Raw genomic sequence first — 24,895 nt, 5'->3', positions numbered from 1 at the left:
TAAATCTAGCGTGCCTTGATTTCTCAGCAAGAAAGGCTTGGCGTCATACATCTGAATAGGAGTTCAAATGCGGCGGTCGGAACGGGATGGAAACAAGTCCAGATACGATACCCTTCCTTGTAGGTATAGACATAGTTCCAGGTCAAAAAATGGGACAGCGTATTGATTTTGATTTGTACCAATATCTACAATAACGTATTCATGCTTGATACCGTGCCCCCGTCGACCGCTGGTCAACAGATGTAAAGCTAATCGCCTCAGCGACCATCTTGGAAACAAACCATCACAAATTGATTGAAGGCCACCCATCGAAGAAACCACTGAGCCGTGGCATGTAAAGACCAGCTGGTACACACTGTCGCTCGACTCAAAAGTAACGGTAGGTTCCGATCTCGAGCAGGAAGTTCAATATCCAGGCAAAAGACTGACGACGTACAAACATTTCGAAATTCAAGACGCTATTAGGGTATCTATACTTTTGAAAAGAATGTGGGGACCATTTGAACAGCATCAACGTTCGAACCTTTTGTCTTACCAAAAACAAGACGAGAAGAGCAATATGCATCACCATGAACACATTTTTTTGGGCAAATTCTAGTCTTCCTTGGATGAGTCTTCAGACAGCGCCATCTGTCAAGTCTTCCACCATGGGATAATAGGGTTGAAAGGGTATGAGCTCGTAGGGCTGCCACAGCGTGGCGCCGCGGAGGTGGAATGCCTTGTGTGGCAGAAACTGTCAGCCTCTTGTTGTTTCCGCGGGGCTATCTGAGATTTGTTTTTTTGGGGGGGAGACTTACGTGCATTCGCTCAACCATCATATCCAACAGGCCGGCCCAAACGTCAACGCCACGCTGCTCGGCTGTCCTGCAGCACGAGGCGGCGGCCTCCTCGTAGGCAATGGGGCCGACGAGACGCAGCGCGTGCGGCCATTCGAGGCCCTTGTGCGCCCGCAAGTGCGCGTATACCAACCAGAGTGTGTCGAGGATTAGTACGGCGACTCGCCTTTCCCGCTCGTGGCCCCCGGCGCACACCCTCAGCAGCCGCCGTTGCAGTGCCGCCCGCTCCGCCAGGAACCGCTCGGCGCCGCCCTCGAACACGCTCAGCGCCCACCAGTGCCAGCCAAAGTCGGCGGCGCCGGCGTCCTCGTCCTTGGAGACGGAGAAGCCGCCGACGTCGGCTGATGGCTGTTGCCCTTTGTGGCCGTTGTTGTTGTTGTTATTATTGTGCCCATGATCCTTGTCTTTGGTGGTTGTTGAAGAAAGGATCGCACTGAGCATCCCGTCACCACTTTGAGCGCCTTCTCCCCTTTCTGCCATGACGTGCTGCATAAAAGGAAAAGGTGCGCAGCATCGGCATGCGCCGTCTAGCTCGTCTGGATGGATCGCGGTTCCCGGCGCGAAATATGGAATGTGCACCCGGTGGTGGCACAGTCGATAGTGTAATGTGTGCTGGCAACGCGGGCAGCGGGCATAGGCGTGTCGTCGCAGCTCGCTCTGCAGGCAGGCCGGGTGGTAGATGTGGCCGCAAGGCAAGGTGATGAGCCTGTCAAGACTTTCTTCCCTGTCGTCGAGGCAAGAGGAGGACAGGGAGGAGGACGCTGCAGCGGCAGCACGGGTTGGTATCGTCATCACTTGGCAGCTGAAGCGTCTCGGCGTGGACGAGTGCTCGTTGCTGAGCACCAGGACCTCGAGGGGCTCGCAGACGGGCCACCTGTAATCATCCAGCATGCGCAACCGGCTGTATCTTGGGGGGTCCGAGGCATCGTCTGCAAACACGGAGTCCCAGGCTGGTTCGTCCGTGCTGGCAGAGGCTCGGCGGAGTTGGAGTTTGCTCGTGTATTTCCGCAACGTCTTCTTGATCCTCTCCACGGGCCGTCTGACGGGTTCGTTATCAGGAGGAGGTTCCGGGCTCAGCATGCCCAGGGTTGATTCAAATAGCATATCCACGGCCGTGGTCGAAAGATTTCTTTGTACCGATTCGATGGACTGAAATGATTGTGCAAAGTAATTCACAGCGACAACGCCTGTGGGCTCTTCATATTTGCCAGGAACTGGCAATTCTTGTCGCCTTGACGACTGTCGATATGGTTCGCAGAAGTACACTGGGGAGGATCACCTCCATATCTACTCTGGTCTTTCCATACATGTGGTGTAATGTAAAACGTGGGTTCCGAGAATATTGTATCGAACTTATTTTTCTAAGCGAGAAGCCAAAAAAGAAGCAGAACATGGGGGCATGTAAGACACTTTGCTCCTGTGACCTGAACCCAAATCATGAATCTTCAGCGCCAGATGCTTTCCCCATGGGCCATCTGTGGGCGGTCGAGACGTACAATATATCCAAGACAGCAGAAGAGCCCCTTATCAGGGGTAAAGGGGCTTTACCCTTCTTTATGTGCAGGTTGAGCAGCGCATGGGCAATTGTGATTGTATCCTTTTCAATCAGAAAATGGCCTTGGGTGCATCTTGTCGATACAAGTTGCCGAATGGAGAGAAGGCACAGTAACATCGCATTAGCAGCTTATAAAAAGGAAAGGAAAAAGCAAGCATGATGCATTTAATTCCCCGAAATCCTGGTCAAACACCTTATCCAATGCCGAAGCAACCTTTCAATTTGAGAACATAGGTACTGATCGTACTCGGAATCCTTCTTGTGTGTGATAATAAGGCAGAGAGAGAAAGCAAGTATAAACCATTGTCTCCTAATGGCATGACTCAATTCTGTTGAAGGCCTGAGTGGAAGTGTGAATGGTGCTTTTCTTTTTCCAAATGTAGTGCAACACGACAATTCGCTGGCCACCAATGGACCGCGAGGGGATTGCGCTTTGATGACGAGAGCATGTTTCTGAGGAACAATTTAAATTCTGGAACATTAGAGCGTGCATGCATACATGGGGATCTTCCATGTTAAAAAAAGGAATTGCCAATAGAGAGGAGGGGAGGGGGAAAAGGGAGGAGCATCAATTATCTATGAACATATGTACGGGCCATGGCAGGACGACCTCCACAAGCCTCCTACTCTGTATATGAATTTGACTTAGAGCGGCTCACGACGATTTGGACAACCCACCAATTCGGGCATTGTCATGTCAACCGAGGGATGTCGATTACCACAAACCACGTGTCAATCGCGCCCATGATTGCAGACAAGGGTAGTCGTGGTAAATCGGCCGAGTATACACTACCTAGTTGTTTTGATACGATCACTCGTGGCCTGAGGAGAATATTCCGTATAGGAGGACATATTGCGACTATGACTCGCGAGACTGCCCCGCTCCATCCTATCGCAATGCGCACTACTCTCTGTAAATATGCCCCGCGCGCGAGAGAGTGTGCTACATTGCATGTCTTTTAGGTCTCGATTTGATGCATGAAGGAGCTTCATACGACAGTGATTGCTGGCATGTCATGCAGGAAAAACATCCTCTACTTTCAAGCTGCAGAAAATCACGGCATCTAGTTGCTAGTAGCCAATCTGCCAGTACGTACATGAGACATAAGTGAGTCTGACGGGCCGAGGTCTCGAAATTTAGGGCGCAGCCATGTAAGCTCGAAGTTTATATATCTGTCCTTGCCCAGAACGACTGACTGTTATCTGTAGAAAAGAAGGATACGGAGTGAAATGCTATCAAAAGCACAGAGGAATGGACAAACCTCTGCATCGCAACCTCACTGTCCTCCACGCGACAGCCTAAAACACGACGCGGGCTTATTGTACTGACATTACGATGTCCTCTCACGACTGGAGAGCAGGCGTGCCTGCCTATTTCACTGTCACAGCTGTATACTATCTATTGAAAATTGCCCGATTTGTCGGCATGGAATATATTTGGCATGGCCACGCTAGATCGATGTCGCCAGTCTAGCGGCAGTTGCGCTTGACGTGATTGTAATGGGCCGTGGGTCAGACAGCGAAAGGCATGGAGAATGGTGACTTTCTATCCGATCGATACTTTGATTGTGTTTTTGATAAACTATTTTATCTGTTTTTAATTAAAATTTTGGAGGAGGACATCGCGCGATGCGACTCTTTGTATAATATTATTGTTGCGCAGCTATGAAGGGAATGAATGGCTCAAGTATCTGCCATCATTCCTCCTCCACCACCACCAGCAGCTCCCTTCTCTCTAATTATCGGAGGCTACTTGTAATAGAATGTATCGTTCGCAGATATCACCTGCTCGACATAGCGGGTTAGGATCTCATGTCGTCAATAACATCTCTCTAAACGACCAACACACGGGACGGTGGGCTCGACGATGGCTGCGTCGAGCGTACTGAGTCCTGACGTTGGCCGTGACCACGCAGCGGAAGGCGTCCTTGTTGGCAGGTGGCCCTCACCCGTGGATTGACGGGGCTGAGATTGTCAGCCTTACCAAAGAATCGTTGGAACAGGCAGGCTTTTTCTGACCGAAAGTGTACATTGGTCCTCACTGCCACACACCACCCTTCGCTGTTAGGACTTTTGATGGGTTATTACATTCTGATCCCAAGGGTAGCCTACATACTCACGGGGATGTGTCATACCTACGACGAAAGCACCCAGGTCGGTGTCACGGGCCACGCTAATAAGCCAGACCCTTGTCGTTTTTATTCTTCCAAGCAGCAATGTGGCTATGCATTTATGAAGCGGGGGGTCTAGCCTTTCCTTACATACGTACGAGCTACTGTGTACCTCACGAAGGAGCCTTAGGCTACATCACTTCAGCTCTCCCCTCCAAAACGTATCACCAACCTTGCGCCCTTCATTATTCTTCACCAAAACCTACATCAAAACGACTTCCTTCGTCGAAGTGGTACGTGTTTAGATTGCGCAGAGAGTCTGGACGCGCATGAAGCGACTCTGATTATGCTGGAATCGTCTTAGCGACAATCAAGATACCCTTTTCGTAAGGCTCGAATTACCCTACCAACAAACAACGACTTTTCATTCTTGGGGAGGAATGTTCAATCTAGGTGGCGATTTCTGGCCCACGACACATTACGCTTCTTAGGAGCATATTCTTCTCATGTGGGGATTATTTAACTAGCTTATCCAAGGCCTCGTTAGGCTTCTGCGATCGACTAGGCAGTCGTTTAGACAACACTGGGTCGTAGCATCAATCACTGGACGTACAACCACGGGCATTGCGATTTGCCCTGAAACCAAGATGGCGCCAAAGTACAAATTCTTATTTGTGCCGGATTTCTTCATCAAATATGAGGAAGAAGCGAAGAAATACCAAGGAGGTAAAATAATTACGCAACCACAGCTAGGAATATTAACGCAAGACTATGGTCCTGTTGACGAAGAGCCTGCGACATTCACAAACCGACCCCAATGGGCTCGATTCGCAGAACATGTCAAGAACTTAAACGAAACATGTGGCGACGGTGTATCTTACAAGCTGTTCTATTTGATACGGCACGGTATTGGGGTGCACAATGTAGTAATGGAGGCGGTAGGATCGGAGGCTTGGAGAGTAAGTTAAGAAATGTTCTGTCCATTTTGTGAGTCCTGGCTCATCTGCTCCCAGACCAAGTTCTCCATGCTCGATGGTGCCCGGCCCGACGAGGTCAACCTCAAAGACACCAGTCTCACACACGACGGTAAACTCATGTGGGTTGATGCGCTTCTTGTAGAAGATGGAATCGCTCAAGCCAAAGAGCTGGCCGAGACTTGGATGAAGGTAACGAAGATCGATGAAATGCCGTTGCCACAATCAATATACACCAGTCCTTTGGCTAGATGTCTCGAAACGACTAAACTTGTCTACGAACCTGTAATGGCGCAACAGAACTCTGAGCTACATCCGATCGTGAAGGAGGCTCTGAGAGAAAGATTGACAAATCATACTTGTGATAAGCGCAGATCACGTTCATGGATTGAAAAGCACTACCCCAATTATATCATTGAACCTGGGTTCACTGAAAATGATAATCTCTGGAAGGCAAACGAAGCGCCTGAAACCGAAGCGCAACATATAGAGAGAAAGCGATCACTTTTGGAGGATATTTTCGAACACGACGACGCCCAATTCATATCACTGACAACACATTCGTACGCAATATCGGCCATACTTGCGGTTGTTGGCGCCCCTAAGTTTCGCGTGAGCGAGAGTGTTTTAGTTCCTCTTTTTATCAAGGCCAAAAGAATCCCGCCTGTAGATGCTATAGATATAAAATCGTCATAGCTTGTTTTTTCTATCTCAGCCTCAAGGAATGCATACAAGGTATTGAGTATTCGGCAACCCAGGTCTTGTTTTGGTTTATCTTATTTTACCAGTCATTTTGGCTTTCAGAGCAGCTGGACGTTGTGACATGTTCAAATTGCAGGGTTTTAAGTAAATGCTCTCGCACATGAGAAAGAGCATTTATGACTTCAGCCTAATACGACAGTAGAATTGGAGGTGGTATGAAGCAAATTGTCATACACGCAGGAATTCACCAAGAAATGAGCGAGGCGTCAGTACACAGCGATTATCCAAGAACTCTTGGGAAAATGCGGACTCAGTAATCCTTTCAAGGGCTTGAGTCAACAACACTACTAGGTACTCAATGTTGTATAAAGAAGTTTGATAGTTCAGCTGTGCCACCAATCGATCTGGGATGAAGCTGTCAAGGGTGATTCGTTGGTAACAAGAAACTAATTCTACACGCGGCAAGCAATGGTTTAGGCACACTGGGACCAGAATGTTCTCTGTGCACAGTCTGATACGACCAGTATCCAAAATAAAGAGTAAAATTAAAGACGGTCTACATTTACGAAAAGAATGTGTGAACAAACAGACTTAATAAGCCCTTCCCGTCATATCACCCTTCGGGTGAACCAGTCACTGTGGCGCATAACATTCCTACCTATCTGACACTCTTGTGTTTCTTTGATGCCCCTTCATCCACCCCGGCATCATCACTAGCTCGGTCCCTCTTTTCTTTTACCCCTTCGAGCCGGTTCTCCAAGTCTCTCAGCCTCTGCTCCAAACGCTCAATCTGATGGTAGGCATCAGGTGCAACGTCAAGTTTCAAACGTGTCATCTGAAGTTTGCCTTCCACGTTGTCTAAAGACGCCGAGACACGGTAGGAACGACCCTATTCAATGACAGCTGTTAGTAATTGCCTTTTCCAGGTTGTGTTCAAGAGCAAAGCAGCACCCAATTAACGTTGTCTCTAAGATTCCAATCTAGATACATGCCGATAGGGGATGACACAACAACGATTACTAACCTGAGCTACCACATCAAGATATTCGCTTTGAACTGCAAGATCAATCATCAGATCATCCCACTTCACCGAGTCAAATCTTTGATTAGGTCCGAAGATGGGCTTGATTGTTGACCACTTGTCGTTTTTGTCGTCCAGAATGACGACTTTGTCTTTGCCTCCATATTGGTGAAACAAGACAGCAAATCTGACTTGCTGATCAAGGAGACTCAAGACCATATACGCAGCCCTGACGACATCTCTATGTCCGTAAGCGACACGGAAGAATAAGCCATTCTGGTAGTCCCAGATGCGTTCTGGTACACGATCCAAAACCTTTATGCTCCATATTGTACTGGACGATTTGGAGCTGAACTTCTCTGGCACATTGATCGCCTTCCTGTGCGATCTATCGAAGGCAAGGACGGCGTCTTGAGGCGAAATTGTTATGTAGCCTTGATGGCGAGGCACCGGCTTCAACTTGTAGGAACTCTTGTCTTCCTTGAAGCTGGCTAGATCCTGTGTCCTAAAGCGAGCGTAGTTGGCACTGCCAATTTTTTGGAGACAGACTCCATAACATTTGATGTGATCCATGTCATCGATGAATCCTATCAAAAGCACCAGGGCTGACTCGGATGCCTGTTTATCCTTTGGGACAATTCTCAACGTCGAGGCATCCAGCAGAACCCCCTTGTTTGTGATAGAGAAGTGCCCTTCGACCTCCATGCTCTTCATCTCGGGACTGTTTTCGAATTGATCTGGCGAATCTGCAAGCATGCTGCAGAATGGATTGCTCCCCTGCGTGCTGCCGTCAGGACTTTTGTCGGGGCTCTTGCTGGGGTTCCAGGCGAATACGGTCATGTCCGTCGTGTAGCGAATGATCTTCATCTGTAGTGCCTGGAATGCCTTTTCCCCCCCCAACACCGTAGAGCTTACTCATGTGAACGTCGAACAGGCCGAGAAGACTATATGCGCGGTCTTCTGGTCGGGTCGTCTTCCTCTGAGCTGCCCACTTCATCCTTTCGGCAACCGTGAAAGACAGATAAGATTTATCCCCAGTCAAAACTCTCCAATTAATACCAGTGATCTGGCTCAAAATATCGGAAAGCATGGTTCTGGATCCAATATTCTTCCAATTTTCGTTGTAGAATTCAACCTTCTTGGGAGCTATCAATTCCTGTAGCGTCCAACCCCTGCCAAACCAACGGCAGGCCTTCAGTTCTTCTTCTCCCTGCCCTCGTACAGATTCGGCTTCAAGATCAGCCAAGTACGCGAGGCAAACTTTCGACTGCTGGTACCAATAAAACATTGCATTGATGCTATCGACTACCTCTGCCGGATTCTGTTGGTTGATACAACAAGTATCCACCCAGAGATAATCGCACTTCTGATCCTGTGCTACTTCACAGGCTTTCAGGATCTTCTTCCACGCATCGGGCTTGAGTTGTTTGGTGTCATCCTCACCAATGTCCGCAAAAAGGATCTCATCGTCGTCGTGACCCCAGGCGCCGCGAACCTGCGTGCCGTCTGGTTTCCAGACAAGATCTTGTCGACCCCATGTGTGCGAGAGAATGGCATATGGCTCTTCGTGAAGCTTGGTCTTGTCTACAAGGAGGATTTCATCTCTGTCAATCATGCGCTTGGCGTCGATCAGCCTCATCGTGGGCAATGAATGGATATCTCCCAAGTCCCTGCAAAAATGAGGGTAGAAGGACTGCGTGGGCTTTCAAAAGCACGAGACCGATTCGCTGGTGAAGAATTCAGGAGCAGTATCATGGTATGACGCTCGACTTTGGCATTTTCAGAGGAACAAAAGCCTTGTGTCGCTGTCAGGCTCCATGACAACTCATTAATTTGCGCCACACAATGGCATAAGGCAGAGTGCAACACAAGCAGGAAGCAATGGCTGTCATGGGCCAGATCCGCAATATCTGTTCGGCTTGCGATTGGCGAAGTGCAATGTGGCAGTACGCTGGAATGGGGCCCCGGCGGGTACAGGTTCGCTGCTACTCGTCAGGGCTCACGAAGATAAAGCCTCCTGTACCCCGCCAAGCTGTAGATAATACCCCTCTCCGACAAGGCTCTCGGGTGTGGAGGTTGCATGCGATCCTCGAGCATGGGTATCTACGCCCGGCTTGCTTGCTTCAATCTACATTTGCACGGCAGGGATAAAGTGCGTGGTATATGCAGCCAATGCAACCAGATCAAGTTATGGAATGACAATAGACCAGCCTCGTAATTCTCTACACCGGATCGCACAATTCCACCATTGCCATCCGAAGCCGAAATGTAGAAACCACGACGGATTATTCTTTTATGCATTTTCCAGTTGTGTTCGTCTGATCCTAATAAACCCTCGTCTATATTCGCTGCACTTGCGGCAGGTACAGGGGTGCCGAAATGCCAGAATTAGATAGATATTCTAGACCACATATCTCTACCATTGAGTGAGATTTTGCGCTATATTTACTCTCAAAATCGAGAAGCCATTGCCTTCTTTCAAAGAGCATCTGCAGCTTTACCTGAACCTAGATGAGTCAGTATGTTGAGCTTCCATGCAGCTCCAAGCCACTCTTTCGCTGTATATCGAGATTGAAGATGCGTAGTGTAAGATGGGCCATGATACGCCTACCGGGCTGTAGCCTTGCTGCGCGGACATGCCTTGTACACCATTCTTAGCCCCGTTGATCTGCCGCTGTATTGAAATGTAGCCTTCTACAGAAAACGGTCCATTGTTGTTGATCATCATGTACTCGGGCAATACGAACACGCTACGAAGGGAGCAGTCTCTCGAATAAGGGCACGCATTATGGTGATTATTAATAAAATAAATGCCAAGGCCGACTTGTCAAGTCCAAGTTTACTGGAATTATATTGAAAAATGGTAATCATAAATTCATAGTAGAACCGGAGTGTTGCTGTCTGCTTCAAATAGTTCAACTCTGTCATAATTATGTGTATTCATACACCATTTAGGCGGTCACGGCCTGGGCCTCCTGGACGTTGATCGTTGGCTTAATGATGGGAGACGCCTTTGACTTGACACCCTGAAATTTGTCGCCATCTTCTTTCTTGTCGAGGTTGTAGACGATGCTGTTTCTCCATCGCTGAAACTCAAGAGCAGTGATGTCGGGAAAGATTGCCGGTTCATCTTGGGAGACGAATTTGGGCAGTGGCCCAACAGAAGTGTCGCGTGCCGCTTTGAAAAGATACGCCATTGACATGCGAGATGGAACGATCATCCCACTCTCATCCTTGAAGGCTTCGGGGACACTCACTTGATGAACGCCCCCGGTGATTCTTCCATTGGTCCAGCGGGTCAATGTGTCGCCCACGTTGATGATCATTTCAGTCGTGTCGGTTGGAGGCAGGGGGACGAAAGGGTTGCCCGTAGTATTGGATCGGTCCTCAATTTCCAGACCTCCCGTGCTATCCTGGAACAGCAACGTGACGGGACCGAAATCCGTATGCGGTGCGATGCGAGTGTTGCGCCCCGTTTGCAGCTCATTGACCTCAATCTCCGGATAGTGCGTGAGTCGCAGATCCGTGGCGCTGGGGCTGCATCGAGCGACGAGCGAACCGTCGTCAATTCCCCAGGCAACCTCGAGGGCCGCCATCAAGGTAAGACAGACATCATTGCACTGCTCGTAGAAGCTTTCCATGAAAGGGCGAAAACCGGATAGGCCATGAGCACTGGGCCATTGGTTAGGGAACTCTTTGTCGTCAGTAGGACCCTGGTCGAAATGCTCCTGTAAAATATCACAGTTAAGTAATTAGGTAGATAAAAAACTGGGAAAAAAAAGAAGAAGAAGAAGAAAGCTCGAAAGAAAAGGAGAGCTCAAAAAAAAAAAGGAAAGCTATACCTTTGAATCAGTGAGCATACGGACAGCCTCATCGTGATGTAGCTTCCCAACTTCTTCCACTCTCCAAGGCGTGTAGCCGCGCATTGGTTTTGGACCAAGTTCATTGGGAATCTCGTTCTTGGCCTCTAAAGGCTGGTTGAAAAACCGTTGTCCCTAGTTTCGGTCAGCTACATTAGAAGGACGACTGAAGACCTTATATAACAGTGACGTACCCAGTGAAACAACTCCTGTAGTTGAGAATCACTGAATGTATGATTGCTCAGCTTTGCGAACCCGGTTCTCTCAAAACTGCTTAGAAGGTCACGGGCAAATTGAACCCGCTCCTCGGCAGTGCCTTGGATGAAACTGTTGTAGTTAAGGGTAGGAACGGACATCTTGTTTGATCTGATGAGCTTTGAGAATGTAAGTTTATATGCTTGATTGTAGATGATTGAGTTCGGGAGTTTGTTTCTGGACCTTTTGTCGTTGGGCGATGCTCTGACCTTTTGGACGACGAGAAGTCGGTTCGCTCGCAGTGCTTTATACAAACCACTCGCTGAGATATTGACGCCCAAAATATCCCCTCATCCTGTAGGCTTCTTATGGCGGCCTTGGAAGAAGCACGGAGAATGGCATTTGGACATCGTCATCGGAATTTTTGATGCCGTCGAGAGAAATCCTTTTCCCTGTTTCCTTGTTCAAGGCGTCAAAACGCTTGGCGCGAATGGTACTTTGACGCTCGTGAAATAAGAATGACTCAATCATGCAGGAAATATTGCTAGAATACGTTTTCGAGAATATGAACTTGGAAATCTTACTGTCGATCTCGACGGGTTGATATTGTAGTATCATAAAGGAAGGTTCTCCTCCAACTTTGTGGATCTCTAGATCCCAAACGATCGAGATCGACTTGGTAAGGTGCCGATAACATCAGTGATGAGACGGTCAACCAGCATTGTGGACCTATCATGACTCATGCAAGTCTGATTGGGGGTTCAAGATTCTGGATATCTCCATTGTATAGGTTGCCGAGGTAGCCAAGGGCAATGTAAAGGAAAATGAAAGAATATGTCATGAACGACAGATTGGTTGAGCCGCAGGACTGACATCAAGTAGACTTGTGATGAGTGTAGTCAAGACATGCATCTTCCATGCAGGATCGCTATCACGCAGGCTCCCATCAAGTCTCGAGGCTTAGATGTTCTTCAGCTCGATACGATGTAGCCAAGATCAACACCATGTTGTCAATATGTAACAAGGGCCAGCGCTTACGAGATGCAGCAACAGCTGTTCGGCGGACGGTTGGTAGGAAGTTGGCTGAATCGATTAATGTCACATCGCTTGATGTCTCGAATCATTCGACTGCAAGGTGAAGTCATTTTATGCCCGACATGAACCGAGGTTTGAAATTACTAAACGACTGTTGTTTAAGCAAGTGATAAGTACCCAAGTTGAAGAGTTGATTGTGGAAGAAGGAATACATTTGGGTTTGTGAGCCGGACTAGTCACGATTCAAAGCGGTCCTGTTCTCTCTCCTTGGCTCAACTAACAATATATATTAGTTTCATCATGTCTTCACCGTAAGTGAGGATAATAAACTTCCGGAATTTTAGGCGTCATGCAACCTCATTTACCTCGCTATACCACTACACAAATGATAATATCAAATTACTATGCATATGAGAAGCTTGGTCGATACCTTGGACTGGCACGGAACCATTTGGAACTTTTGGCGACCATATACAATGACTGATTTTAATTATTTACCATTGAAAACATACCAGGGAGTCTACATCTATAATATTTTCCACAAATCTCTACGACCTTTCTGGGCTACGCCTTCCGCAATCGTGGTAGGGCGATTACCTCTTTCAGCAAAATAAAACGGCCGTGGCGTTACCTAGTGGTCATGGGTTGGGATAAGGTAACAGGCATCTGTGCGCGGCTCCCACGGGTCAATGCCAAGGCTGCTGAGGCTGTTCTTTGTGGTACCATGTACATCACCGTTGGCATCGTATTCTCATTTGCGGCAACCCCTGAACAATGGCGCACTTGAGTGGGTCTGGCATCATGTCCGCGTAGAAATCCACGAATGTCTTCACATAACCACCCAGAGCACGGATACGTGCGGATTTCTCAGTTTCTTGCACAAGAAAGACCAGGGTAAAAGTAAGTGACAGTCAGTCAGAAAAGCCGGGTGTTGAAAGACAACCAAAAAAAAAAAGACGAGATTTGCAGTCTAGAGCAAGCAACGGGAATAAGCTCAATGAGCTGGGCTAGGCTTCTGTCTAGTTCAGACAAACATGGGCAAAGAAAATCAACTCATGGATAATCGTCATTTGCTCCTGTTCTGCTTCATATTACAAAAAGCTTGAGCGAATGTGTGCGTACAGCCTGGCAATGCTAGTTTGACACTCAGGTAGCTGCTGGCGGTTATCGTTACATTGCGTCATTTTGCATTGCGAGCAAACTCCCATGTCATTTTAATAAGTGTCCGACGCCCAAAATGTATTTTGCACTTCCAAGTGCATCCAAACCTCCAAAATCATTACTTCCGTCGAGATCCGTCGCAAGAATTCTGCTATTCTTCACTTGCGAGCGAGCCTTTATCATTCTTTGCGTCTTTACCGAAAATGGCTATGATCAGGAAACAAGACGGAGAAGAAAATCCAGGTAAATGAGTCGCACTGTCTAGGTTTATCCACACAATTCGCTTACCATGACCCAAAATGGAGCGGCTGAATCTGCTGCATTATCACGAGAAGAACCTTCGCATCTGAACTCCGACCTCACAGAGAGGGGCACGGTATCCACATCTCATACCTATCCTGAGGGCGGACGCGATGCCTGGCTGGTAGTTCTTGGGGCTTGGTGCGGGTTGACGGCTTCTTTGGGCATCTACAACACATCTGGAGTTTTCGAGGTCGTCATTTCTCAAGTGATCCTGCCTCAGGACTCGGCGTCTACCCTGGGATGGTTATTTTCCATCTATGCCTTTGTCACGTGGATCTGTGGTGTCCAGATTGGACCAACATTCGACGCAATTGGTCCTCGAGCCTTGATCACCGCCGGCAGCATATGCACTCTGGTTGGCATCTTCATGCTCAGCTTCTGCACAGGTAAGGCCATGTTTTCAGAATTCCTTATCATACGATCATACAAGACGATTATACCCAAGACTTTCGATACTCACCTAACTACGTCATAGAGTACTATCAAATACTTCTGTCTTTTTCCCTGTTGACTGGCATTGGATCGTCACTCCTTCTGACCCCATCAATGGGATGCGTTGCCCACTGGTTTTTTGAACGCCGTGGCCTCGCCAGCGGTATAGCCTTCATTGGCGGTGGGTTTGGTGGAGTACTCTTCCCCCTCATGCTGCAATCCCTTTTGCCTCAAGTTGGGTGGGCATGGTCCATCAGAGCCCTGGGCTTCGTGTTGATGGTTCTCTGCGGCATCAGCATTGCATTTTGCCGAAGTCGCATACCCCCTCGCAAAGGGACTGCTACGACATGGCGAGATACTCTGCCTGACCACCGCATCTTCCTTGATGGGACTGGAGCCATGGCTTTGACGACTGCTGGGGTTCTGTTGACGGATTTGGCATACTTCATTCCCATCACCTATACACCGAGTTATTACATTACGCGACAGGGTCTGTCCTCGGAAGAGTCTCTTGAAGGCTCAGCAGCATTCGCGTATCAACTCCTTGCGATCCTGAACGTGGCATCTTGCGTTGGCCGTTACGTTGCTGGCGACTTGGCTGACCGCTTTGGGCGTTACAACACCATGATTGTTTCTCTCTTCCTATGCACCATCTCGTTGTTGTGTCTGTGGTTGACAGATATCTTGGTACCAGGATTGGAAAGCGACGGCCTTCTCATAGCTTTCGTGGTCTTGTTTGGTTTCCAAAGCGGTTCCAACGTCAGCTTGACACCGATCTGTCTTGGCCAGCTATGCGATACGGAGGAATACGGGCGATATTATGCTAGCTGCTTCACAGTGGTCGCGTTTGGCGTCCTGATAAGCCTGCCAGTTGCTGGAAGCTTGCTTGGCACAGTAGGTACTACTGGGAAAGGAAAATACTGGGGCGTTGCCGTGTTTGCTGGTTCGAGTTATGTGGCCGCCACGATTTGCTTTCTATGGGTGAGAGTCAAGCTCAAGGGTTGGTCTTGGAAGATCAAGTGGTAGTGAATACCCAAAGTCCTGTGCAGAAAAAAAAAACAAATTGCAAGGGTTGTGATGTTGCCTTGCTATCACGGGGGATGAGATTCTTCTCCCCACCTTGAGCCTCGGGATCTTCTGGAAGCGGCATCCCGCCAACCCTGTTCGCTTGTCCAGCAAGGAATAGTCCCCGCTGTTGCATATGCAAAGGAAAACTTCCCCGGCGGCTGAACCGTTAGCACAAACTTTTGGAACGTAGCTCGTACTTTGTACATGGCTGCCGGATAACCGGACACAATCGTCCGCTGATCAAAGCATTTACTTGTGCAGTCGCATTGTCCAGTGAATTTTTAAGTGGGACATGTTGAATAGTACTGGAAAGCTTATTTTCTAAATACAATATACTTGATCATCTATGGGCAAATCACCATAATCCTTGTGATCCATGGTTCAAAACAAATGGCTGAGATTGGCCCTTTGCAGTCCTGGTCCAATAATTCAACATACATACCTGACCTAGTAGTTAGGCGCCCTTGTCCATTCTCATGTCTGCAAAGGCTCTGCGTTTCGAATAGCCATCAAGAGCCCAGAAGTATAATCATCCAAGACTACAAATAGTATAAAACCCCTGAGATCACCTTGGAAAAGCAATAAACATAAGAAGAAAATCGCAAGCAATCAACCGTGGCTAAGCATAGCCATAATCCTACGCGAGCGGGTTCCCACAATAGGCAATTGTGTAACCCCTACAGCATACCCCTCCAGGGCTCTGACAGACTTCTCTTGTCCTGCCTTTTAACCTATCTGAAAGCCTCATCTTTGTGACATTCAAACCTACCAATTCAAACCTCCCAACAATTATCGCTACGATGGCCACTGCAGATCAGCTACCTGTCTTATATCTTGCCCAAGCTCGTGCTTGTCGCAGCGTGCAGGACTGCATGAGCATCTACGACAACTGGGCTGCGACTTACAACAACGAATTGAGCGACAAAGACCAAGAATACGTTGCTCCTACCATCGTTGCTCAACTCGTTCTCCATAGAACAAATGACTTGAGCCGTCATGTCATCTTGGATGCCGGATGTGGAACTGGCCTAGTCGGCCAAGCTCTTGCCCTCGTCGGCGCAAGAACCATTGACGGACTTGACCTGTCACCTGCTATGCTCAATGTCGCAAAGCAAACTGGTGTTTACCGTACATTATCCCAGGCCGACATGACCCAGAAAGTCCCGCAGGGTGATGGAATATACGACATTGTTACTTGCGTCGGCACCTTCACGAACGGCCACGTTGGCCCCGATCCTGCCCTAAGAGAACTCGTCCGGCTTACCAAGACGAATGGGACCATCATTGCCACGATTCTGGAGGAGTTCTGGGAGAGTGCCAAGTTTAGTGTCGAAATTGAGAAATTGGTCGCTGAGAAATTGGTTACGGTTATTGTCAAGGAGCTTATCGACTATGTCAAAGGCCACGGTGAGGCAGTGGTGGTGGTTCTTCAAAAGGTGATCTAGTTGGTCTAAACACCAAACTGCCGAGGCATATCAGAGTAGATATACTATTACTGATAAATATAGAGGCGTATTAGTGTCTGAAGGCTTGGCGATGAAACCCACAATTTCCGGAGCTAGAAATAGATATTTGGAATTGTAGTCTCTAGGAAATACCCGTAGCAACCTTTTCAGCTTGCAACTCATGTTCAGATAGAGCACCATAATCTTTGCGTCATCTCAAGTTAAATAAATAAAGTGCGCCTTGAAAATTGATACGAGTATTGCTCAATGGAGGAATCATTAAAGCGCTTCTCCACCTGTACATTTAAGTGTATACATGTCGCGATATACCGCCCGGCAGCCCTAGCCTGGCCGCACCAGTGAGAGCTTCACGCCTAGCGCAGGCTAGTGTAGAGATACGCCTACGCAATAATGTAATTGACCAAACATCTACTATTGGATGTGAGCGACTTGAACTGATACAACTTCAATTATTCTACCTATTATGCATACTTTGATGAAGTAAAACGTGAAGCAATATGCTAATAGTGAGAGCTCCACACTTGGCGTTATGCTAGGTGAATGGATAGGTATTGACGTACAGATATATTGGGTGCAGGTATCCATACCCACACTATTAGCCTACCTACCTAGGGAAATGCCTGTGTTTTGGTGTGGAGCTTCACAAGTTGTTCAGCTAGCGCAGTGGTTTGGTACGACAATGTATCATACACAGCGCTTCGCATTTGGGAATATCTTAACCGTGTGATGCATTCAGTGAGAGTGCCTTCGAAGCGTTCAGGGCGGGGATCCCAACGTGGCTGTGCTGTCCTTTTGGTGTGGTTGTTAATTCCACTGGCTGACTGGGTACCTATGTTGCATGTATGCAATGAAGGTTGCCCTGCATAACCCCTCACTGTGGCACAGGGTCGCCCACGGCGGTCAACGCACTGCCATAACAGCCTCACAACGCCGGACCCCCTCCGAGAAGTGAGATTCTTGAATTCAGTTTCATCAATTCGCATGATTGAAATTGCAGAAGCAGTGTCTGGTCTGATATTCTTAAAGACGGTAGCTTTGGAGAACTGATCCCCGCAACAAGTCACACCAATTTCTGTTGTTCCTGGCATATGCCGATGGATTCCTCAAGTGGATCGTCAAATCCCCGAGAGGATCCTATCGAAGCATTCCACGTACAGATTCGAGAGTTGTACTACCGCCTCAAGCTCTTCAGCGACGCGATTGAGATTTCAAAGCAACACGTCGAACCGCCGATCGCTGTCTCAAAGGCTAGCCAAGAGAGCGAGGATGGTGGGAGCATCTCTAACAATGCGGGGCCTCATGATCGTGAGGGAAACGTCCCGAACCGAGGAGTCGGAACCGACTTCAAGGAATCCGCGCGTCAGACTTCTGGGAACTCAACCACACAACACAACCTACATCTTGACCATCAGATCTTAGGATTCTGGGAAAAACTGGTGACTGCTATTTTTTCAGCTCATAGTAAGATCCGAGACATCATATTGAAGGAAGATGAGGTCAAGCGCGACACAGCGATCCCATGGGCCAAACTCCTCAGCTATCTCCAGGGCGGGCTACGCCGGATTTCCGAGAGGAGCGATTGGGCTCTTGAAGTGAGAAGAATCACTGGAATCGTCAATTTGGTGGCAAAAGATTGCCATCAGGTAACTATTACCGCGGTCATAAATGACACCTCCAACCACGTACATTTAGCAGTGGCTTTTGCAAAAGCTGTAGCGATGAACATAACCAGCTCCCTGTCGCCGGATCTCCAAGGCAATCGGAAGCGCCTGGTACGACTATCGAAGCCATTCGACAAGGCTTTAGACCGTTATTTTCATGCAATGAAACCAGATGTTCTGGGTGGATTAACCGAGGAGGGAATATCAGTGGACAATATATTGTACACTCTTTACAGGCTCCGGGCTAATATCTGGATATTCATCCTGGATGTTCTCCTAAAGACACCAATTCGCCACTCCATAGACCAATTCGCGCTTCGAAGCTGGCCATCAAATAAGAGCCCATTGTTGGCTACCCTGTCTCAGTTTCACCCGGTTGACTCGGCCCAAGTTATTGAGCAAAAGCTCATTTGCAATCCCCACTTCACTTCCTTGACTCATCGGCTCACAAAGCAATTTTGCACCAACGAGTACTTCTGTATGGATTTCTTCAGTACTTGGGTCTATGATAGCATCGAATTTGACTTTCACCGCCCAGAGAGAAACTCTTTTCGACGTTTCCAATTCGTCATCGACGTAGGCGACTTGGATGTGGCCAAGCATGCCTACGGCCAGAATGGATCTCTAGCAGACATACTTGTCTTGACAGGCGCCGACAATGTCGCGTGCGCATCAACCATGGGCAAATATTCCTCAGAGGTGTGGCCCGAGCATGGACCGCTGCTCATAGATCAATTAGACCAAGTCCTGAAGGCGTTTTTCAATGGACATTCCGGCCCGGTGCCGGCCCGAGATGAAGCTTCGCCATTGGAGCTCTCCATAGACCTAATGCGGGGGATGCACTCCTTTGGTCTTTCAGTAGAACGCGGACAGCTTATCATGACGGTTACAGCAACTCTGGAGCTGATCGTAGAATGTCTACAAATTCTCGCATGGGCCTACACATGCCTCAGCGTGTCTCCATATGGCGAGCAGCTCGGTCGCGGACGGGTGAACCTAGCCCCCTCGCATCAGCGATTTGTTGATCTGGTCAGAGTCGAGTTATCTTTGGCTGTCGAGCCCCTCAAGATGGCCAAAGCTTGCTGGCTGCCTTTGTTCAGTCAAGCCGTTCTGGCATGGGGATACCCCGCCCCATCCAAGCGTGACGGTCTGATTGGTTTGGAGATTGATCTGGGAGTCTTGTCTGCGCTCTCTGGTGCGAGACATGCTGTAATGTTCCGCGGTGGTCTCCTGCTCAAAGGGATCTCAGCGGTTCTTGTACCTACAAAATACTGTGCAAACACTATTCAATGGCATCTCGTCACGAGCGATGACGACAGCCGACTGACTTGCGAAGAGGCAGTACGGAAAGTTGGACCAAGAATTCTGAGCGACGAGCTGGATTTTGAGTCATATTCAGGTTGTCGCCATATCGTCGGATGGTGTAGTAAAGTCGAAGTAATGCTGGGCACCACAGGCATTGATTATGGGTCGATTGGTTACTCAGACACGGCGGACGCTATGGATATGATAAGAAGTGAAGGTAAAGTGACATTGGGCATCCAGCAGATCGTCACGGCACAAGTTGAGATGTCTGTTGGCAAAAGAGTTGGGACATTCGCATTCCGAAGACAAGGATCGTATGAAAAGATTTTGAGGTTCGCCTCCAAAACGCCAATCGTGCTATTCGATACAGATACCAGAAGAGGCTGGCTGGTTCCTGCCGTCGCCGTTATGCTGCATGTCGTGCAGCGCGCCATCCATTCAAACCCAACCGGGAGCGGCAAAGACAAGCTCCTCTCTTTCAGAGGTACCGTCTTGCAAACCTTGCTAGAGCTCCGTGATGAGTGCCCAGTGACGGGCGAAGACTCGCTGGCGGATGAAATATCCACAATATTCAACATCATTGACAGAATGATCGAAATCAATGCGGAGGAAGATACCGCAAAAGAGAAACCTGTTCGGGGGACCCTCAGGAGTGCCATATACGGCTTCGAGTTCATGGACCTGATCGACCAGCCATCGCCTATTCACCGCAAGAAGCTCTACATGCACAATACGCATGGTGGATGGCCGGCTCTTGCCCACGATATCGATGCACTCGTCCTTTTGGGCAATGGCTTTGGGGAAATCATGCTTCCGATTGAACCTTCTCTCTGTCCGTCTTGGACTACGATGCCTCTTGGTCAGGACTTCCTAGCTTCGACTGTTGAGACTCTGTCGGACCTTTACAAGAAAGCCGGATCTAAGGACTGGAAATATCTCACCACGCAGAAGTTGCAGTGGCATCGGGGTGCTTCGGCTTTATTCGAAGCCTGCAAATCGGACAATTCGCATTGTAATTGTGTTAGACTTCAACGTATTGTACCAAAAGAGGTGGTTGGGCATGTTATTGGTCCAGGTCCGGTCGAAACTGCTCAAGGGGCCGTCATCTTCGGCGAGGTGGGAAGACCAACAAGGTTCAACACCACACAGAATGCCCGTCGGCGGTCTTTAGGGCTTCAAGCGCCCCCGGACGTGGACTACGTGCCGCGCGATGACCAGGAGCAGCAGCTAGTTGTGGTCAATGGAACACAACCGATTCTGGGCGATGCGCCAGCAAATGGAACCCAATTGGGTTCTCCAGAATCGCCGCACAAGAGTTTTTCTGGTTATGTTTCTGCTGGGTTTCGAAGACTGTCCAAGCGAGAACACAGGGCTGGATTCAATGGCCAATTTCTCAATTCACAACAACCGTCATAGACAATCAACCTCAAAATGTCTTTCGGGACGAATGAAGTTAATTTTTACTCTTTTCGGATTTAATGTCATGAAAATCACGACCAAGACTGCTTCCTACCGCCCAAGATATGCTTCTGGGGCAATACTGTTTGTTTTGTTATCCGAATATGTATTGCTAGGATAGGTAGGCATGGGCGACATCGACTCAGCGGTAAATGATGCGAAACTAATCATCTCAACAAGGGGCGGATCAAGATCGCGAGATGATTAAAGAACACAATTGCTACCTGTGTTGTTGAAAAACGTTGATTGTACGTAGGTTAAATTTGGCGTTGCGGTTTGGATTCATGAACATTCACATGTTATTAATAACCTTTAGCGGCTTGCAGTGGAATAATATGGGACACGTTGCTTGGAGTAGCGCTTTCTGTTTTCTGAGTCCACAAAACTCTCATTCCTCTTCAAACTGTACTTTACTATAATTGCGCACAATACATCATGAGTCTATGACCTTGTTCTCAGGAATAACAATTTGTAGACTGTCACCGGTTTCCTCAAGGTATACCGATCTTTGCAGCACTTTCAAGCCAGCAGAGGATAGTAGAATGTCCCATTGCTTCTGCGTTCTCTCAATCGATGCCAAAGTTGTCAGCATAACCATGTCTTGCTCGGTAGCGTGTCGATGAGCGCCCTTGTTCGGGATGATCATATCATCGATAAGAAGCACAGATTTCGGACCCATGGCGGCGATGGTGTTCTTGAGAAGTACGAGAGCCTTCTCATCTGGGTAATCGTGAATGATGTTTCTCAAGTAGTACGTCCTAGCACCTGTATTGCTGTCAGATAACGAGAGAAACAGCAAGAGACAATAGTTCGTCTTACCTTTGACCGGCTGCTCGCCCCAAAAATCAAAAGCCATCTTCTCGACACCGTCTGTAGGGAGTGCATGATGCTCGATTACGACCGGAAGGTCCTGCAAAATCACACGTCCAGTAAGGTTGGGCAACCTGGCCTTGAGTAGGGCGCACTGACTTCCGACACCGCCGCCGACATCCACAAAGACAGGCATCTCGGCATCTGCTTCCCCGACCAAGGCTGTGAAGTCGACGACATCCATCCAGGCCTTTTTGCCGTTATGGACTGCGGTCATCCAAAGCCCAAAATCTGCCACGATCTCAGGGTGACTTTGCATCCAGACAAATGCAGGTAGCTCTGTTTGAAAGGCTTTTTGGAAGGGGGTATCGACAACATTGCTTGGGTTGGCATAGTTGCTGTTCTTGAAGAATTGAGGAGCAACTTGAAGGCATGGGGCAATGCCTTGGAACCTAATTCCAGGTTTAAGCTTATAGTAGAAGGTGAAAATATGAGGAAGATGCCTACGCTTGGTTGATGCCAGCACGGAAACCATCAATGCTGAGAGTGGTTGTCAAATGATTGGACTGGTAAACGTCCTCATCCACTTCAGTGATGAACCCATGTGATGCCAAGAATCTCGCAATCCGAGCTTCGGCAGATTAGATTGATTTGCTCGAGCTAGCTTTTGTTTGGTACTAACCTGTGAAGACTGGGTCTGCTCCCGAAGGGGAAGCCAGGTCTATAGCAGAGCAGGGGCTCGATTTCCCGGCAAGAGTTGTGAATATCTTCATATTGCTCGCGATTTGAACAACACTTAGGATCATGGGCTTTGAACACGCGTCGTTAGCTTCATACGGCCAACATCGAGAAGAGTAGGCTCTGTGTATACTCACCGAATAGATGACTCTGTATACCGTGTCGTGCGGCGACTCGATAGCTAGACTCAAGCGCTGAGCTGCTTCGTAAAGCTCCTTGCGGAGGTTCTCATCTTGTGGTGGAGAGACTGCTGCGGCCATGAGCTCTTGTATGAGCTTGGTGATATCTGAAGTTGACATGGCTGAGTCCATTGAGTTACGGAAATCGAGACCTTTTTCTGTGCAATAGCGTTTGTGAGAATACTGCAAGCCAAGAGGTCCAAAGAAGGGAGCGCAGGGCTGAGTGAGGTGCGCGGGATTTATTACGAGCCTCATAGTTTCCCTTGCGCAGGGGAAATGAGGACATGACCAATCGGATTTTGTTGGAACATGGATGTCAAATCCCGATGCCATGATATGATCTGAGCTATATTTAGCAAGATGCAAGGCCACCGTTAGCTTGCGGCGCGATGATATGACCAGCTAATGGTACATTCATCCTTGCATAACTTGTGTCCTACAAGAACTCGACCCCAGAATCAGTCACGCTCGCTTTCTATTTTGATGATTGATGTTCTTCGGCTTTCTGAGTTGGTGTAGCTCAATATGCTTGATTCAATCACTTCTCAGTAGACAGTACGTGTATTATCCTCAATGGAATCCTCCTTGTCAAAAGAGCCAAATGACGAGCAGTTTTGAAGCGTTTTGCTCTCGCTTCCATCCTGAGTGGCAGCAATGTGGTATGTCTAGACAGTTGGCTGCACAGCGAGTGAGAGATTGCGTGGCTACTGGTTGGGGGGATACTTGGGCAATGGTAGAGAAGGTACAAACAATATCAATGAACATGGTTTCTTGGTACAGCCAGCAACGTCTCAACTACAACCTACTTATACCATACCTGGACCATGACCTGGAAGGCGGCCATGGTATACACCATGTATGCTACTAGGGATGGCGCAGTGTCCACTCTCGCCAAAGTGAGAGGTACGTCATCAGTATTTTCATTGACCCTCATCAATCGACGTCGTACGCTCAGCACATCGAGGCGAATTCTTACGATTTGATTGAGTTGCATTATATTCGCTGCTTATAGTGCTATATGACGAATAAATTGCAAGCCAGTACGCTTAAGATCTCGGCATGTTGTAACCATAAATCATGCTAGCGCATTCCTAGTGAGTTCTTGACACGGATAAAAGGAACATATCCCCATATCGTGTGTCCTTTATTTAAGGTTTTTCTTATTGTTTCACAGGGATTGTTACTATAATGGCGATATAGAGCTTTGATGGATTTACTTTATGATGTTCCTTTTGAGACTTAACCAGCAGCACATAGTACCATAGGCGCCAGAAAACTGGCGTTCCGTCCGCTCTGTCCTAGATAAACCAGCAGCAAAGCCATATGTCAATGGCAGCCTAATAATCTCATAAGACTATCACTAGTGGGAATTCTTTCACAAGAGCCAATGTGCGATGGGGAAGATTGATGGAGGGGGCATTGGACGATGTCTCAGTTGATCCTATGACCTACACAAGAAAGGTGCTGAAGAGATACTCAATCTACCCGAGTAGATGATCTGCGGTGCATACTGACTACGTCAGTGCAAAATATTCAAATTGCCTTGTAGGCCTTGAAAAGATGGAAGGGGCGTTTTCATCTAGGTAAGCTGCCGCATCCGTTATTCGAATCAGTAGGCTACATATTTCTTATGCCTCGAATGCATATTCTGGCCCCAATGTGGTACTGGTTCACTAATGACACTATCTTTGTGTGCATCATGCAACCTAGTTACTAACCAGTCAGCCTGATGGGCAACTGCATTTGTGGAGCAGGTTTGATCCTATTCGTTGGACGTTTCACACTGTCATCACTCACTGACAACGGTTTCTGACAGGGTGGTGAGAAATGGTTCCCATCTTATGCAGCCAGACGCAGTGTTGGTTACACACAGCCGCCTCATTCCAACACAATTTATTCTCTACTGTCGTACTTGCTGCATGTTCTCCACGGCACGACAATTGCCCCGCGGGGCTCACCGAAATGCCATGTTATTGAAATGAAAATTGACCCAATCAGAATAAAGAGTTCGCACGAGTAGCTACG

The 24,895-nt window shown here is 48.2% G+C and overlaps 9 protein-coding genes across 9 annotated transcripts; 4 read left to right on the top strand and 5 right to left on the bottom strand.

Annotated features, from left to right (window-relative positions):
- Positions 1-616: 616 nt before the first annotated feature.
- PFICI_06760 (uncharacterized protein) lies at positions 617-1,940 on the bottom strand (the record flags this gene model as incomplete). Its single annotated transcript, XM_007835341.1, has 2 exons — positions 617-733; positions 798-1,940. The coding sequence occupies 2 exons, from the start codon at positions 1,938-1,940 to the stop codon at positions 617-619; spliced, it is 1,260 nt and encodes a 419-aa protein (XP_007833532.1).
- Positions 1,941-5,149: 3,209 nt separating this feature from the next.
- On the top strand, positions 5,150-6,172 carry PFICI_06759 (uncharacterized protein; the record flags this gene model as incomplete). Its single annotated transcript, XM_007835340.1, has 2 exons — positions 5,150-5,461; positions 5,516-6,172. The coding sequence occupies 2 exons, from the start codon at positions 5,150-5,152 to the stop codon at positions 6,170-6,172; spliced, it is 969 nt and encodes a 322-aa protein (XP_007833531.1).
- Positions 6,173-6,836: 664 nt separating this feature from the next.
- PFICI_06758 (uncharacterized protein) lies at positions 6,837-7,955 on the bottom strand (the record flags this gene model as incomplete). Its single annotated transcript, XM_007835339.1, has 2 exons — positions 6,837-7,067; positions 7,203-7,955. 2 exons carry the CDS (start codon positions 7,953-7,955, stop codon positions 6,837-6,839), a joined length of 984 nt encoding a protein of 327 aa, XP_007833530.1.
- Positions 7,956-7,989: 34 nt separating this feature from the next.
- Positions 7,990-8,838, bottom strand: PFICI_06757 (uncharacterized protein; the record flags this gene model as incomplete). Its single annotated transcript, XM_007835338.1, has 1 exon — positions 7,990-8,838. The coding sequence occupies one exon, from the start codon at positions 8,836-8,838 to the stop codon at positions 7,990-7,992; it is 849 nt and encodes a 282-aa protein (XP_007833529.1).
- A 1,312-nt stretch (positions 8,839-10,150) lies between these two features.
- PFICI_06756 (uncharacterized protein) lies at positions 10,151-11,415 on the bottom strand (the record flags this gene model as incomplete). The annotated part of the gene is made up of 3 exons (XM_007835337.1): positions 10,151-10,927; positions 11,042-11,194; positions 11,254-11,415. The coding sequence occupies 3 exons, from the start codon at positions 11,413-11,415 to the stop codon at positions 10,151-10,153; spliced, it is 1,092 nt and encodes a 363-aa protein (XP_007833528.1).
- Positions 11,416-13,739: 2,324 nt separating this feature from the next.
- On the top strand, positions 13,740-15,211 carry PFICI_06755 (uncharacterized protein; the record flags this gene model as incomplete). The annotated part of the gene is made up of 2 exons (XM_007835336.1): positions 13,740-14,139; positions 14,229-15,211. The coding sequence occupies 2 exons, from the start codon at positions 13,740-13,742 to the stop codon at positions 15,209-15,211; spliced, it is 1,383 nt and encodes a 460-aa protein (XP_007833527.1).
- Positions 15,212-16,053: 842 nt separating this feature from the next.
- On the top strand, positions 16,054-16,698 carry PFICI_06754 (uncharacterized protein; the record flags this gene model as incomplete). Its single annotated transcript, XM_007835335.1, has 1 exon — positions 16,054-16,698. One exon carries the CDS (start codon positions 16,054-16,056, stop codon positions 16,696-16,698), a length of 645 nt encoding a protein of 214 aa, XP_007833526.1.
- Positions 16,699-17,813: 1,115 nt separating this feature from the next.
- On the top strand, positions 17,814-21,101 carry PFICI_06753 (uncharacterized protein; the record flags this gene model as incomplete). The annotated part of the gene is made up of 1 exon (XM_007835334.1): positions 17,814-21,101. One exon carries the CDS (start codon positions 17,814-17,816, stop codon positions 21,099-21,101), a length of 3,288 nt encoding a protein of 1,095 aa, XP_007833525.1.
- Positions 21,102-21,576: 475 nt separating this feature from the next.
- Positions 21,577-22,990, bottom strand: PFICI_06752 (uncharacterized protein; the record flags this gene model as incomplete). Its single annotated transcript, XM_007835333.1, has 5 exons — positions 21,577-21,908; positions 21,963-22,405; positions 22,461-22,584; positions 22,636-22,762; positions 22,829-22,990. 5 exons carry the CDS (start codon positions 22,988-22,990, stop codon positions 21,577-21,579), a joined length of 1,188 nt encoding a protein of 395 aa, XP_007833524.1.
- Positions 22,991-24,895: the final 1,905 nt, after the last annotated feature.

This window comes from Pestalotiopsis fici (assembly GCF_000516985.1).
Source record: "Pestalotiopsis fici W106-1 unplaced genomic scaffold PFICI_Scf_4, whole genome shotgun sequence".
NCBI classification, from domain to species: domain Eukaryota; kingdom Fungi; phylum Ascomycota; class Sordariomycetes; order Amphisphaeriales; family Sporocadaceae; genus Pestalotiopsis; species Pestalotiopsis fici.
The sequence above is the reverse complement of the archived record's forward strand: the minus strand, read 5'-3'. Positions and strand labels throughout refer to the sequence as shown.